This window comes from Musca domestica, unplaced genomic scaffold (assembly GCF_030504385.1).
Source record: "Musca domestica strain aabys unplaced genomic scaffold, Musca_domestica.polishedcontigs.V.1.1 135, whole genome shotgun sequence".
Taxonomy (NCBI): Eukaryota; Metazoa; Arthropoda; class Insecta; order Diptera; family Muscidae; genus Musca; species Musca domestica.
Genome location: NW_026712181.1, coordinates 85394 through 99628, shown reverse-complemented (window position 1 = coordinate 99628; position 14235 = coordinate 85394). Strand labels below are relative to the sequence as shown.

Below are 14235 nucleotides of genomic sequence, written 5' to 3'. Positions count from 1 at the left end.
TATGACACTTACATTAAGCATTCGTATAGACCCCATTCCCGATATTCGGTATTTATACCGGAATTGCTTCAAGTTTGGTATTTGAAGTTCGTAGTGTTCGTATTACAGCCTATAACCGAAAATTGTTCGTGCAGTTTCTTGTTTTGGTATAGCCCCCATATAATGGTACATCCCTATATTCGGGGTTTTGATGATTTTAGCGGCATTATTCACCGATTTCTTTGCAAGTTTCGCATTTGAATATTGTAATGGCTTATGACAAAAGTTGCCTATGCAGGCCCACGTCGTCAGATTTAAGATTTTAACAGAATTTTATTAATCTCTCCAATTTTTTAAAAGTAGAAAAATGGTAAATATTTTTAAAAGTTATTGTCTATTTTTACCGATATAAAAAAATAAAAATGTAATGTAGTAAATTAGTTCATATATAATTGAAATAATTAAAATAGCTCATTCTGCAACAAAATATAACTGTATTTGCCATTGGAATAACGACGCCGGCATTAAATTCATTGACTTTGCTTTCTACGACGAAGTAACCACTACGTGGTTAATCGGTAAACACTAGAATCTCTCTCTCGCTCTGTCTCTCTGAGCAGAAAAATAAAATGTCAAGTTGAAGGCTACTACAGTATTGCGCCTGTTTGGGGATGATTTTCCTTCGCCAATGTTTTTTTTTTGCAATGTTCACGAAAAGAAAATTTCAAATAATGAGTAATAAAAACAAATCGAAGCAAAGAGAATTTCGTTTTAATAAAACTATAGAGCCAGACATGCTGACGCCATGCCATGAATGGAAGGGGATGACCATCAGTTGTTGTTTTTGGCAGAGAAAAAAAAAAACGTTTTAAGCCCCAACATCGTAAACTCGTTACGCATGAATGTCGTCATTTTATGTGTAAAAATATATGTATGTAGGTACAAAGTTAACTTTTTGTGTGTATATTTAAATATTACGTAGTCGTGGGGCTTAAATGTAGGTTGCTTGGTGTACAGGAATTTCGTCAAGATAGAGTGGGTGGGTGGAGAGAAGGATTCTCGTTGTTTTCATTCATAAAAAATTGTTCTCCAATACATATGATTATTCAAGAAGGTATTATGAAAAAATAGCAATTAATTTTTGTAAATAAATGAATTGGAAAAATAATCGTTTGGTATTTAATATACCTTTTTTTGCAATGGTATTTTCCTGATTCGAAAATGTTTATGAATTCAACAGTTGGAATTCAATGTTGCCACTGGAACGAAAACATTGTTGTCATGGTAATCTTTTGCCGTAATATTACTATTCGTCGTTAGATGGCAGTAAGTATGAAAATATCATTGACAGGTAGATGTCGCCCTAAAGAAATATTAAATTCAAATGATGCTACAATATAGTATTGTCATAGAAAAGCTGTTTGGACCACTTCAGATAACAACCAAAACATGTTAATGTTCGGGTAAACACAATCACGGGTACAGTGCCTCCCAGCATAGGCAGGGATTTTTGGCGGATGAGTTTCGTTGTTCAACCCAACTATTCCCACAATTAAGGAACAGGAATTAAATGCCAAGATGCTGGTAGGTGAAAAAGTGGCTAGATTACACTGTGCGACACAAAAAATAATTGTAGGGAAAATCCGGCAGATTATGAAAGTAGAGTTAAAAAAGAAGACGTCGTTTTGAAAGTTCACATCGAAAAGTAACCAAAACGGAGGTTGCAAGTTCCCTCTCTTCCACTGTGCTTTTTAGGCAATATTGCAGATAAAAATGAGGAGAATATTATGGTCGATATTTTAAACACACAAGCGAGCCAAAAATGGTATTTTTGGAGCTTTTTCAAACATATGGTTAAAAATTTACTTTAAACGGAATCGTAACAAGTCAAAATATTCCACAAAATTACTTGTCATAAAATTCTACTATAGGTCTCAGAAAACGTCACAAGTCTAAATCTTACCCAAACAGACCAAATTCGTTTCAGGACATTTGGAGTCCATCTAGCGATATCCGTCCATCTGTCTGCTGGTGCGCACGATAACTCTCGAATAGAATATCCTATTTGGCCCAAACATGGTATATCGTAATATTATTATCAAACTTAGATTGAGTTCGGAGATGTGCAATATCGATCAACTTCTTCTGGTACCTCCCCTACAAAAAGACGACATTTTTGAAGAAAATATTTTATTGCACAGAAAGAGATAGGATGATCTGATTTTGCTTCAACTTTCCAGATCCTAATATTTACATCAGTGCTATGTCAGGTGACAAAATGGACAAAATCGGTCCAATCCATCAAGTACCTCCCCACCAAAGCGAGAACATTTTGAATAATTATAACTTTTATAAAAAAATTATGTAATATTCCGCTTTTCTTCAAATTACACATATCACAATATTTTCATTAACCTAAATTCTGGTTTGAAGATGGAATATGTATATCGGCCCACTTCTTCCGTTACCTCCCCCACAAAAGGTCGAAATTTTGAATATCCATGAAGCTCATAAAACGCGAAATTAACATCCTATTCCATTCAAACCTTAAACATTTCAATATTACCATCAACACAAGGTCTGTTATAAAGATGGTATAGATCGGACAATTTTTTCTAGTACCGCCACCACAAAGGGTCAAAGTTTTGAATAATTATATCCCTTATAAAATTGGGTGTGAGAGTCTGATTGTCTTCAAATTTTTCACATCACATTTTTATTAACTCAAGGTCTGATGGGAAGATGGAATACATCGATCCACTCCTTCCGATACCTCCCCCACAAAAGGTCGAAATTCTGACTATCCATGAAGCTCATAAAACGTGAAATTAACATTCGATTCCATTCTGAGTTGGTACATCTCAACATTTCCATCAACAAAAGATCTGTTACAAAGATGGTAGAGATCAAAGCATTTCTTCTGGTACGTCCCCCACAAAGGCCCAAAATTTTGAATAATTATATTCAGTATAAAATTTAATATAAGAATCGGATTGCCTTCAACATTCACACAATATAATATTTTTATTAACCCAAGATCTGGTGTGAATATGGGATACATTGGTCCAGTCCGTCTGGTCTCTCCCCACAAAGGTAGACATTTTCAAAGAAAATTTGCTACTGCACCGAAAGAGAAATGAAAATGGAGCAAAATCGCTCCAACTTTGCATATCCTCGTATTTGCACCAGTAATAGGTCAGGCGCGAAAATGGACTATATCGGTCCACTCCACAAACAGTCAAAATTTTGAATGCTCCAGAAGCTTATAAAACGCTCATTCCAATTCAGACTTGGCACATCTCAATATTTCCATCCACACACAAGATATGTTAAAAACATGGTAGAAAATGGACCGTTTCTCCTTGTACCACCCCCCCCCCCCAAATAGGGTTCAAGCTTTTAAAAAACAAGACGTTCAAACAAAGCGAAATAAGCATCCAACTGTCTACCCTTCTGGTACTTCACCCAGAAAGGGTCGCAATTTTCAATACTTTTGTCTGTCATAACTTGCGAAACAAGTCAGTTATTCCTTACAACATGCTATATCTGCATATTTCTCTCAACCAGAAATCTAATATGAGTATGAAATTTATAATTTCGCTTGAAATGGGATATGAATGTTCGATTTTCTTGTAATTTTCCCAATACCAATATTTTCATCTGTATTAGATGAAATGGAAAAATGAAATACTTCTGTTCACTGCTACGTGACGCACATTTTAATATTTTCTAAAAATTATTACATATCTCATATAGAGTGAAGGAAGTAGTCGATATAGTCCGAACCTGGCACTTCGCAATATTTATATCATATTTATTTTCGCAATATTTCCCAGCGTTGTCCAAGCGTATATACCACCATATTCGTTCAAGTTAGTGCACACATGAAATAAGCAATAGTTGAAAAAAGTTGAATTGATCGTTCTTTTTACTCACTATTATTTATAACTTCTATTCTCTTCGTAATTTACATGCAATCATTTGTTTGTATTTGTGTTTGACTTATGGACGAGGATGCCTTGTTACCTTTCACAAAATAACCACTAGTTGAAATAAAGTTGGATTGATCTTTTTATATTCTCCACCATGGTGTGGAGGGTATATTAAGTTTGTCATTCCGTTTGTAACACTTCGAAATACGCATTTTAGACCCCACAAAGTATATATATTCTTGATCAGCATAAAATTCTATGTCGATTTAGCGATGTCCGTCCGTCTGTCCCTCAGTCCGTCCATCTCTGTCCATCTGTGGAAATCACTCTAGCTTCCGAATGAATTGAAGTAGATTGATAAAATTTAGCTCAAATGTATGCTATGTCTGCAGGGCTTTTGGTATTGAAAATGGGCCATGTAGGTCCACGTTTTGGTATAGCCCCCATATAACTGTACCTCCCGATATTCGGTATTTTGATGATTTTAGCGAATTTATTCGCGGGCATTGTTTCAAATTTGGTATTTAAAATTCGTAATGGGTACTACAGCCTAAGACAGAAAATTGTCTGTGCAGGTTCACCTATCCGTAAAGCCCCCATATAACGGTACCTCCCGATATTTGATATTTCGATGATTTTAGCGAATTTATTCGCCGGAATTGTTTCAAATTTGGTATTTAAAGTTCGTAATAGATACTACAGCCTACGGCAGAAAATTGTCTGTGCAGGTCCACGTCTTCGTATAGCCCCCATATAATGGTACCTCCCGATATTCGGTATTTCGATGATTTTAGCGAATTTATTCACCGGAATTGTTTCAAATTTGGTATTTAAAGTTCGCAGTGGATACTACAGCCTACGGCAGAAAATTGACTGTGCAGGTCCACGTCTTCGTATAGCCCCCATATAACGGTACCTCCCGATATTTGGTATTTTGATTTTATCGACATTATAACCGATTTTTTTTAAGTTTCGCATTTGAATATTGTAATGGCTTATGACAAATGTTACCTACGCAGGTTCATGTCGTCGTATAGACCCTAATATAATAGCTACATTCGATATTTTTAAGATTTTAACTAAAGTTTTAACGAATTTTATTGTTTTTGAAATTTGCCAAATTCGTTCCAAATGGTGGAGGGTATTCAAAGTTCGGCCAGGCCGAACTTACAGCTTTTTTACTTGTTTTTCACTCACTCGTATTTATAACAACTGTTCTCTTAGCAATTGACATCCATCCATTTGTTTGTATTTGTGTTTGACTTATGGACGTGGTTACCATGTTACCATTTACAAAATAAGCACTAGTAGTAAAAAAAGTTGGATCGATCGTTCTTTTCATTCACTCGTATTTATAGCTACTGCTCTCATCGCAATTTAAATGCATACATTTGTTTGTATTTGTGTTTGACTAATGGACGTGGATGCCTTATTGTCATTCTCGAAATAAGCACTCGTTGGATTGATCGTTCTTTACACTCACTCGTATTTATAACTACTGCTCTCTTTGCAATTTACATGCATTTGTTTGTTTCGATTTGTGTTTGATTTATGGACTGGGTTGTCATTCCGTTGGAATGCTGTGGAATAACTTGGATGGTGTTTCCTGAAACGTCCATCTATAGATGAGAAACCATAAATACGAGTGAGGAAATCAAATATAATTTCGCATAAAATTGGATATAAATGTTTTATTTTCTTGCAACGAATTAACAATACCAAACCATTATAGTCCAAACCTGACACATCGAAATATTTATATCATATTAATTTAGATCTGAAACGAAATGGACAATATTGGCTCATTTCTTCGGAATATACTCCATAGAGGATTAATCGTTTGAATAATCATAACAGAAGTCGAAATATATTTAATTGATCGAACATTGCCTGAGGGTATACATCTGTCGGCTAAACCGACTGATACTTCTACCATTTTTTAAGTGAAGACAGGGGCGTACATTTGGCCCAAATTCAAATATTTATGTCGCGTGGTATTTGAAAATATAATTCTAAAATACGTAGCGATTTTATGTCCCTTATCTCCATTCATTATTATACCCTCAGGGTATCATTTGATTTGGCCAAAACGTGCCTCATCGAAATAACGGTCTTAGACCTTTGGTCTCTTTGGACCAAATTCGATCTGAAGGTGTCCGTCCGTCTGTCTGTCTGTCTGGTGCGCACGATAACTCTCAATTTGGCCCAAACTTGGAACATTGTAATATTATTTTCAAACTTAGATCGATTTCGGATATAAGCAATATCGCTTCAGTCCTTCTGCAACCTCTACCACAAATGGTTGAAATTTTCAAAAAAAAAAAAAAAAAAATTATGTCCGTTATCTCCATCATTATTTCATCATCCAAATCTAGAGGGCAACTGTCTGCTACCTAATGTAGGGCAATAAATAACTCTATATTTATTTATCTATATATAGTTTCTATTTCAAAGAAAAATCTTAGATAAATATTCAAAATTTCCGTTCAATTAGTCATTGCAAAGCACAATATATGGCTGATGCAGGAAATCGTAAATTATCGGTAAGAAAACAGTTCATGTTATTTTCGAGATAATATGGACTGCTGCAGAAGATATTTAAAAAAAAAACAATATAATAAAAATTACATTCTGACACAGAAGATTCTGACAGGCGGACGGCGAGTGGAGCACGACAACAAAACCAAAAACAAAACAAAAAAAATCACAACAAACATATAGAAAATCATCAGCCTCGAATATAGCCAGATAAGATCTATGTATGTTATCTGCCTACCGCCTATCTATGGTTGTCTTTGAGAGCAAAACGGTAGCTGGCTGGCTGGATGACATGAATGAATGCTTGGACTCATGGATTGGGTCCGTCATCTATAAAAGCAATAGCGATGGGGCGTATTAGCATTATTCACTCGAGGAACTTTGCAAACGAATCTCAGAATTTTTCAAACGACGGGTAACTTCAATTTTAACAATTAAATCAAAATGAAATTCTTTTTGGCTGTCTTCGTGATCTGTGCTGTGGCTTACTCCCAGGTATGAGCAAATTATTTAAAAAATAAATATTTTTTTCCCATAAATTCAAATATTTTTTTTTCGCAGGCCCAAGCACCCATGGGTTTCTATCCGGGTTTCCCCGGCCAGCAAGCATTTGCTGGCGTCTCACCCGGCCAATTCTACCAGACCATGATTCTACAAAAAGAGGCTGGCAAACTTTTGATTAGACCCGACTTGCCCCAGGATTTGAGACAACGTGTTTTGGACATTATGACCAGTGCTGAGCAGGGTTTGAATAAATGTAATGCCCCTGAGGCTACCACCGGTACCGGCACTGGCGCTGCCACACCCACCCTCCCATGGATGCAAATACAATGCTCTGCCCTGCAAATGAAATTGTATAAAAATCAATTGAAAGTCATCAAAAATGAAGCCAATGCCAGAGCTGCTGCTGCTACTGCTGCCATGCCAAGTGCTTAAAGCGGAAGTATAAAAAACTGAATCGGAGCATCTTGCTAACATATTTTCACCACACCCAATACGAACTACATATATTGAAAAATTATTTGAACACACCAATATTTATATCTATATGTATATGTATGTATCTAGAATTTATTATTGCAGAATAAAACAGTCAAAAATGTTTACCATTTATTTTGATAAGGCTTATCATTGGAGGGATGGGAAATGACGCTGCACAGTGGTTGGAATCACTATTTAAATGGGACAAAATATAAGAGGGAAATATGAAATAAGGTCAAAAATACATGAGATAGTGTGCATACCTGTCATTTAGACTCTTACATAACATTCTATAAGAGATGTAATTATTTAAAATTTTGACCCATTGTGGGGGAAGTACTTGATAGAGTGGACCGATATTGTTCATTTCCGCACCAGACATTGAACTGACGTAAATATTAAGATTTTTTTCTTTCTCTTTCTGTGCAAAAAATATATTTTTTTGAAAATGTCGACCATTTGTGGGCGAGGTACCAGAAGGAGTCGACCGATATATTCCATCTTAACACCACACCTTGGGTTAATATAAATATTGGGATGTGTGAATTCTGAAGACAATCGGGCTCTAACATCACATTTTATAAGAGTTGAAATTATTCAAAATTTTGACCATTTGTGGGGGATATACCAGAAGGAGTGGACCTATATTGTCCATTTTCGAACCAGCAATATGAAGGCATTAGTATGTAATGCGGATATTTGTTTACAATTGACAATGAAGCTTCTTCAACCAGAGTCGCAAATACGTGGACATCGAATTCGATTATGAAACCTCCATTAGGATGGATACTCTTCGTAAAATGTGACTATTCAACTTGGAAAGACCAATTGGAAGAAAGCAGACAAAAAATGTTATAGCAGAAAAGAAAAATTACGACAGAGACTTGGTAGATGGGTTACACGAACCAATGTAAGCTCATCAATCGAATTTCTTTCTCAAAAAAAAAGTGGATAAAGTGAACGGATAGTAAGAAATGCGAAGGTCCACGAAAAAGATCTGCTCGCCCAATATCAGTGAAACTTGCGGGCCAAGGATCAAAGACTCGAAGAGAAATATCGTATGCAGAAACCATGTTGGAGAAAGTCAATGAGCACGGTAAGTCGTCGAAGCTAAGAGAGATGACCAGTCCAACAACTGGCAAATATAAGAGAGGCAAAACTACTAAAACAAACTAAAACAAAATCCATGTTTGGCTGGAAATTTTTAGAATTTTTTTTCATTCATTTTGAGGAACAGGAAAAAGAAGGAAATTCTGGTGTATCCTCGTTGACTGATGGAAAACGCTTCCGGGAGGAGCTTATCAATGTATTTACAAATAATAGAAGTAATGGAAATGAAGATTATTTTCATGAAGGTTTGGCAAGAAAATAAAAAAATAATATTTTTTCGGAGAAAGAAAAAAAGGTAAAAGAAGGAAAGCCGCTACGCACAGAAGGCCCCACATTTTCGACGAATATGGTAAATAAGCAGGAAAAAAAGAATGCATCGGAGAAGTTGGAAAAGTCAGAGAGAAAGCAAAAAGTGTTTTTTATCATACTTATCAGCATGTGTCCGTTGCTTCGCTAACCATATATTAAATTCCTTTAGGTGATGGATAAATCAAGTCTTTTGTGATCTAAAATATACAACTTCACACATAATTTATTGCGCAGCCTTTAAGCACAAAAAATGCTTTATCTACTGGTTTATTATGAGCTATTAATGCGATGTTTGGGAGCTATATCTAAATCTGAACCGATCTCGATAAAATTTGGCTAAGATATTTCTGAGTTGTATTTCATATATTTCCCTGAATATCGTTGTTACGGAGTGCGTATTACGGTTGTGGGTAACAAATATAACAAATCGGATGAACAATATATATGGGAGCTATAGCTATATCTGAACCGCTCTTCACCAAATTCGGCATACTAGTTTCTAAACCCAATTCGGTCGCATGTGCCTAATTCCATCCGATTTGGGCAAATATAAGACGTTAGGTTCACAATTAAAGATAAATCGGACAAATTTATATATGGGAGCTATATCAAAATCTGAATCGATCTTGATAAAATTTAGCAAAGGTATTTCTGAGCTGAATTTGATATATTTCCCCAAATATTGTTGTTACAGAGTGCTTATACGGCTGCGGAGGATAAAAATAACAAATCGGATGAACAATATATATGGGAGCTATAGCTATATCTGAACCGATTTCGATCAAATTTGGCATACGTATTTTCAGGCGTACTTTGGTTGTATGTGCAAAATTCCATACTATTCGGGCTGATACTACACGTTTGGTGCACAATAAAAGGCAAATCGAACGAAGATATATATGGGAGTTATATCTATATTTTTACCGATTATCTCCAATTTCAAAAAGGGTTTGTCCTTGGGTCAAACAAATGATTTGTGCAAAATTTCATCTGGATCGGGTAATAAATGCGAATGCGACGGACTGACATGCATAAATCAACTCAGAAAGTGATTCTATGGAGATCTTCAAAAGTAACTATGGGTCTATCTCGCTTCCTTCTCCATGTTACAAACAAATGCTCAAATACATAATGCCCTTACCATTATGTGGTGTAGGGTATAAAAAACTTTTTAATCGATGAATGTTACAGAATAGACCTGCAGGTCATAAAACTTTTTTTCATTTTGCTTGAGTTTAAACTTCATTCGTATGTCGATTTTGCTGCTGAAATACAATCCCCAGCATATTTTATCTTTTCTCAGCAACAACAGATTTCTAATAGACAGTTTAGCCATTTTTTTCAATTAGTACCCGCCTAAAATTATGCTCATGAATATATATTTCACTGTCAACTACTCAATCACTATCAACCCAGCGAACCAAAAGTCGGAAGTCGGGAAAAAATTACAATTATTTAAAAAAATACAAAACTTCATAAGATCTTTTCTTCGGAAATGGACCGAAAAGTCTGCAAAAAAAAAAAAAAAACAGAAATGTGCACGATGTTACTTCCGAGTATTCGATGCATATTTATGCGAATTCGGTCCGTTTAGCCATGGAGTTAAGAGATTAAACGGTATGTAGCATATTTGTTAAAAGAAAATCCAAGTATTTCATTTATCTTCCATTCTAAATTCGATTCTTCCATCCTATATCAATTCCTAAACGTATAAGTGATTTCACATATGTCGTATCACTCATACGCATAGTTTTCATGCAAACGATAGGTATTGTATTGTATTGTATCAACCAAACTAGTTCCGTAGACTCCGGTCGTTTGTATAAAAACTCTGCGTATGATTCACATGATATCTATGAAATCACTCATACGTTTAGGATATAAAAAGCTTGATCCAGCCGAACTTATCGTATTTTTTTAACAATTTATAATTTTAATACAGAAATTTACAAAAGATTAGATATGTTTTTCCAACAAATGAAAATGCTGAAAATGCTGTAGCTGAAATCATTAAAATACCGAATATAGGAGGTACCGTTATATGGGGGCTATACGATATCGTGAACCTATATAGACACCTCTCTTTCAGGAGCTAAAGTGCTCACAAGAAACTCCTTGTGTGGAATTTCAGACAATTCCATTGAAAAATGTTGCTAAATCATCAAAATACCGAATATCGGGGGTACCGTTATATGGGGCTGTACGATATCGTGGACCTATATAGATAATTCTCTTCCAAAAGATAAAGTGCTCACAAAGAACTCCTTGTGTGCATTTTCAGACAATTCATTTGAAAAATGTGGCTAAATTCGTCAAAAATATCGAATATCAGGGGGTACCGCTATATGGGGGCTATACGATATCGTGGACCCATCTTCGAACTTGACCTGTCTGATCTGTGCAAAATTTTAGCTTCCTTTCTTAATTCGTTTTGACTGTAGCGTGATTACAACAGACGGACAGACGGACGGACAGGGCTAAATCGTCTTAGAATTTTACGCTGATCAAGAATATATATACTTTGTTGGGTCTAAAATGATTATTTCGATGAGTTACAAACGAACTTAATATACCCTCCATACTATGTATGGTGGAGGCTATAAAAAAATATTTTACTGCACAGAAAGAGAAAGGATAATCCGATTTTGCTCCAACTTTGCAAATCCTAATATTGGCAACTGTGTTAGGTCAGTGCCAAAGTGTTGAATAACCAAAACGATTATATAATCCGAAATAAGGGATGTATCGGTCTCCCAAAAAGGGTCAAAATTTTCAATATCCGTGAAGTTCATAAAACGCTAAATTAACATCCGATTTCATTCAGACTTGACACATCTCAGTATTTCTATCAACACAAAATCTGTTATAAATATGGTAAAGATGAGATCATTCCTTCTAATACCTCACCCACAAAGGGTCAACGTTTTGAATAGCCAAAACCATCATAAAATCCGAAAAAAGCTTCCGGTTCTCTTCATATTTCACACATCTCATTATTTCTACTAACACAAGCTCTGCTGTGAAGATGGAATATATCCTTCAGGTACCTCCCCCACAAAGGGTCAAAATTATGAATATTCATAAAGCTCAGAAAACTTGAAATTAACATCCGATTCCATTCAGGTATTGGTACATCGCAATATTTCCCTTAACACAACATCTGCTATAAAGATGGTAGAGATTGGACTATTCCTTCTGGTACCTCCCCCACATAGGGTTCAAGATTTTGAAAAACGCTCAAGGAGCGAAATTAGCATCCAAATCTATTTAATTTTGATATACACAAATATTTTTGCTAACACAAGATCTGTTGTTAGGATGACATATATCTGCAAAACCCTTTTGGTTCCTCACCCACAAAGGGTCACAATTTTCAATTCTTTTATCTGTCATGATTCTGGCTAAAATTTTTTTAATTGTAATGAAATATATATTAAAATTAAATTAAATAATAGCTCACACATATCAAAAATGTCACCCTCCAGACAAGTATAAATACCTATCTTGGAATTGTTACAAATTTCGCTTCAAATGTGCAGCAGGCATCCTTTCCTCTCACCAAAGAAAAACCCCAAGAAAAAAATTGCAATTACAACTTCCAAGAATTTCTCATTTTTTGCTCCCTTTTTCCTGCATTGCTACAGTTGCAATTGAAGAATAATTTATAAGTTCTTCAACCATTTACAGCGAAATGCTCGTGTGTGAACATTTCGAATGTTCTGGGGATGGGGAAAGAAAGTTTTCCCCAACTGTAGTTGTATGTCTCTCATTTGACACATTAAAATCCTCTGCATTTTTAAACGAATTATATTTTTGGTTCGAATCCAGTCGCTGTTGGTTGAGTGAATGAATGCCGGGTTGAAAGTTAGTGGATGGATGCTTGAGAACTCCGATGCAAGCGGAAAAACGGCGCCCAAGTATTTAATCTCTCACTTGACAAACTGTAACACTATGAAATTGATGAATGCTGGGTGAGAGAAAAAAAAAGTGGAAATAATCTTTTACTTAACATTTATTTTTTTTGGTAGTTTTTTATTTTCTTTTATTTTGGAGAGTGAACTTTATCACGATGACATGTGAGAGACACCAACACACTTACATGAGAAATGAACTGTTGGCGAAAACTTTGTAATTGTTGAGGTTAATAGAGGAGAAAAAGTTCAAAATGGCATCAATCCTTTTTGAGGGAAAAATAGAAAGAAACAACAGATAATAGTAATATAAAATAGGTTCTGAACCTCACAAAGGGTCTACATTTTGAAAACTTATAACACTCAAAAAAACGGTCTTACTGAGATATATTATTGGTCAGCATAAAGTTCTATATCGATTTAGCGATTTCCGTCCGTCTGTGGAAATCACTCTAGCTTCCGAACGAAATGAAGTAGGTTGACAAAATTTTACTCAAATGTATATTATATTTGCAGGACTATTGGTATTGAAAATGGGCCATGTATGTCCACGTTTTGGTATAGGCCCCATATCATGCTACCTCCATATTTTTGGTATTTTGATGATTTCGGCGACATTATTCACCGGAATTGTTTTGAATTTGGTATTTGAAGTTCGTAATAAATACTGCAGGCTATGATAGATAATTTTCTATGCAAGTCCACGTCTTCGTATAGCACCCTATATTCGGTGTTTTGATGATTATGATGACATTATTCACCGGAATTGATTTAAGTTTAGTATTTGAAGTTCGTAAAGGTCCACGTTTTAGTATATCCCCATATCATGATGCCTCCATATTTGCGGTATTTTGGCGATTTACGCTACATTATTCACCGGAATTGTTGAAAATTTGGTATTTAAAGTTCGTAATAAATACTACAGGTTATGATAGAAAATTGTCTATGCAGGTACTTCTCGATATTCGTTATTTTAATGATTTTGGCGACATTGTTCGCCGGAATTGTTTTAAAATTGGTATTTGAATTTCGTAATGGATGCTACAGTCTAAGACAGAGAATTGTCTGTGCAGGTCAACGTCTTCGTATAGCTCCCATATAACGGCACCTCCCGATATTCGGTATTCAAATGATTTTAGCGACATTATTCACCGGAATTGTTTCAAATTTGGTATTTGAAGTTCGTAATGGGTACTACAGCCTATGACAGGCCCACGTCGTCGTATAGACCCTAATATAACGGCTACATTCGGTATTTTTATGATTTCAACGGATTTTATTTTTTTGAAAATTGTCAAATTCGTGCCATATGGTGATGGGTATTTAAAGTTCGGCCCGGTCAAACTTACAGCTTTTTTACTTGTTTTTTCAAAACTTCATACATCGTCCCAATTTTTTCAGATTTTCCAAGTTTTACATGTATTACTCAAGTTTTCCTTTTTCGGAAAGAATAATAGGAAAATATTTACATTTTA

The 14235-nt window shown here is 35.3% G+C and overlaps 1 protein-coding gene across 1 annotated transcript; it reads left to right on the top strand.

The window, feature by feature from the left end:
* The first annotated feature begins 6800 nt into the window (after positions 1 to 6800).
* LOC101890134 (uncharacterized) lies at positions 6801 to 7562 on the top strand. The gene is made up of 2 exons (XM_005178860.3): positions 6801 to 6944; positions 7011 to 7562. Exons 1-2 carry the CDS (start codon positions 6894 to 6896, stop codon positions 7383 to 7385), a joined length of 426 nt encoding a protein of 141 aa, XP_005178917.1. The 5' UTR covers positions 6801 to 6893; the 3' UTR covers positions 7386 to 7562.
* Positions 7563 to 14235: the final 6673 nt, after the last annotated feature.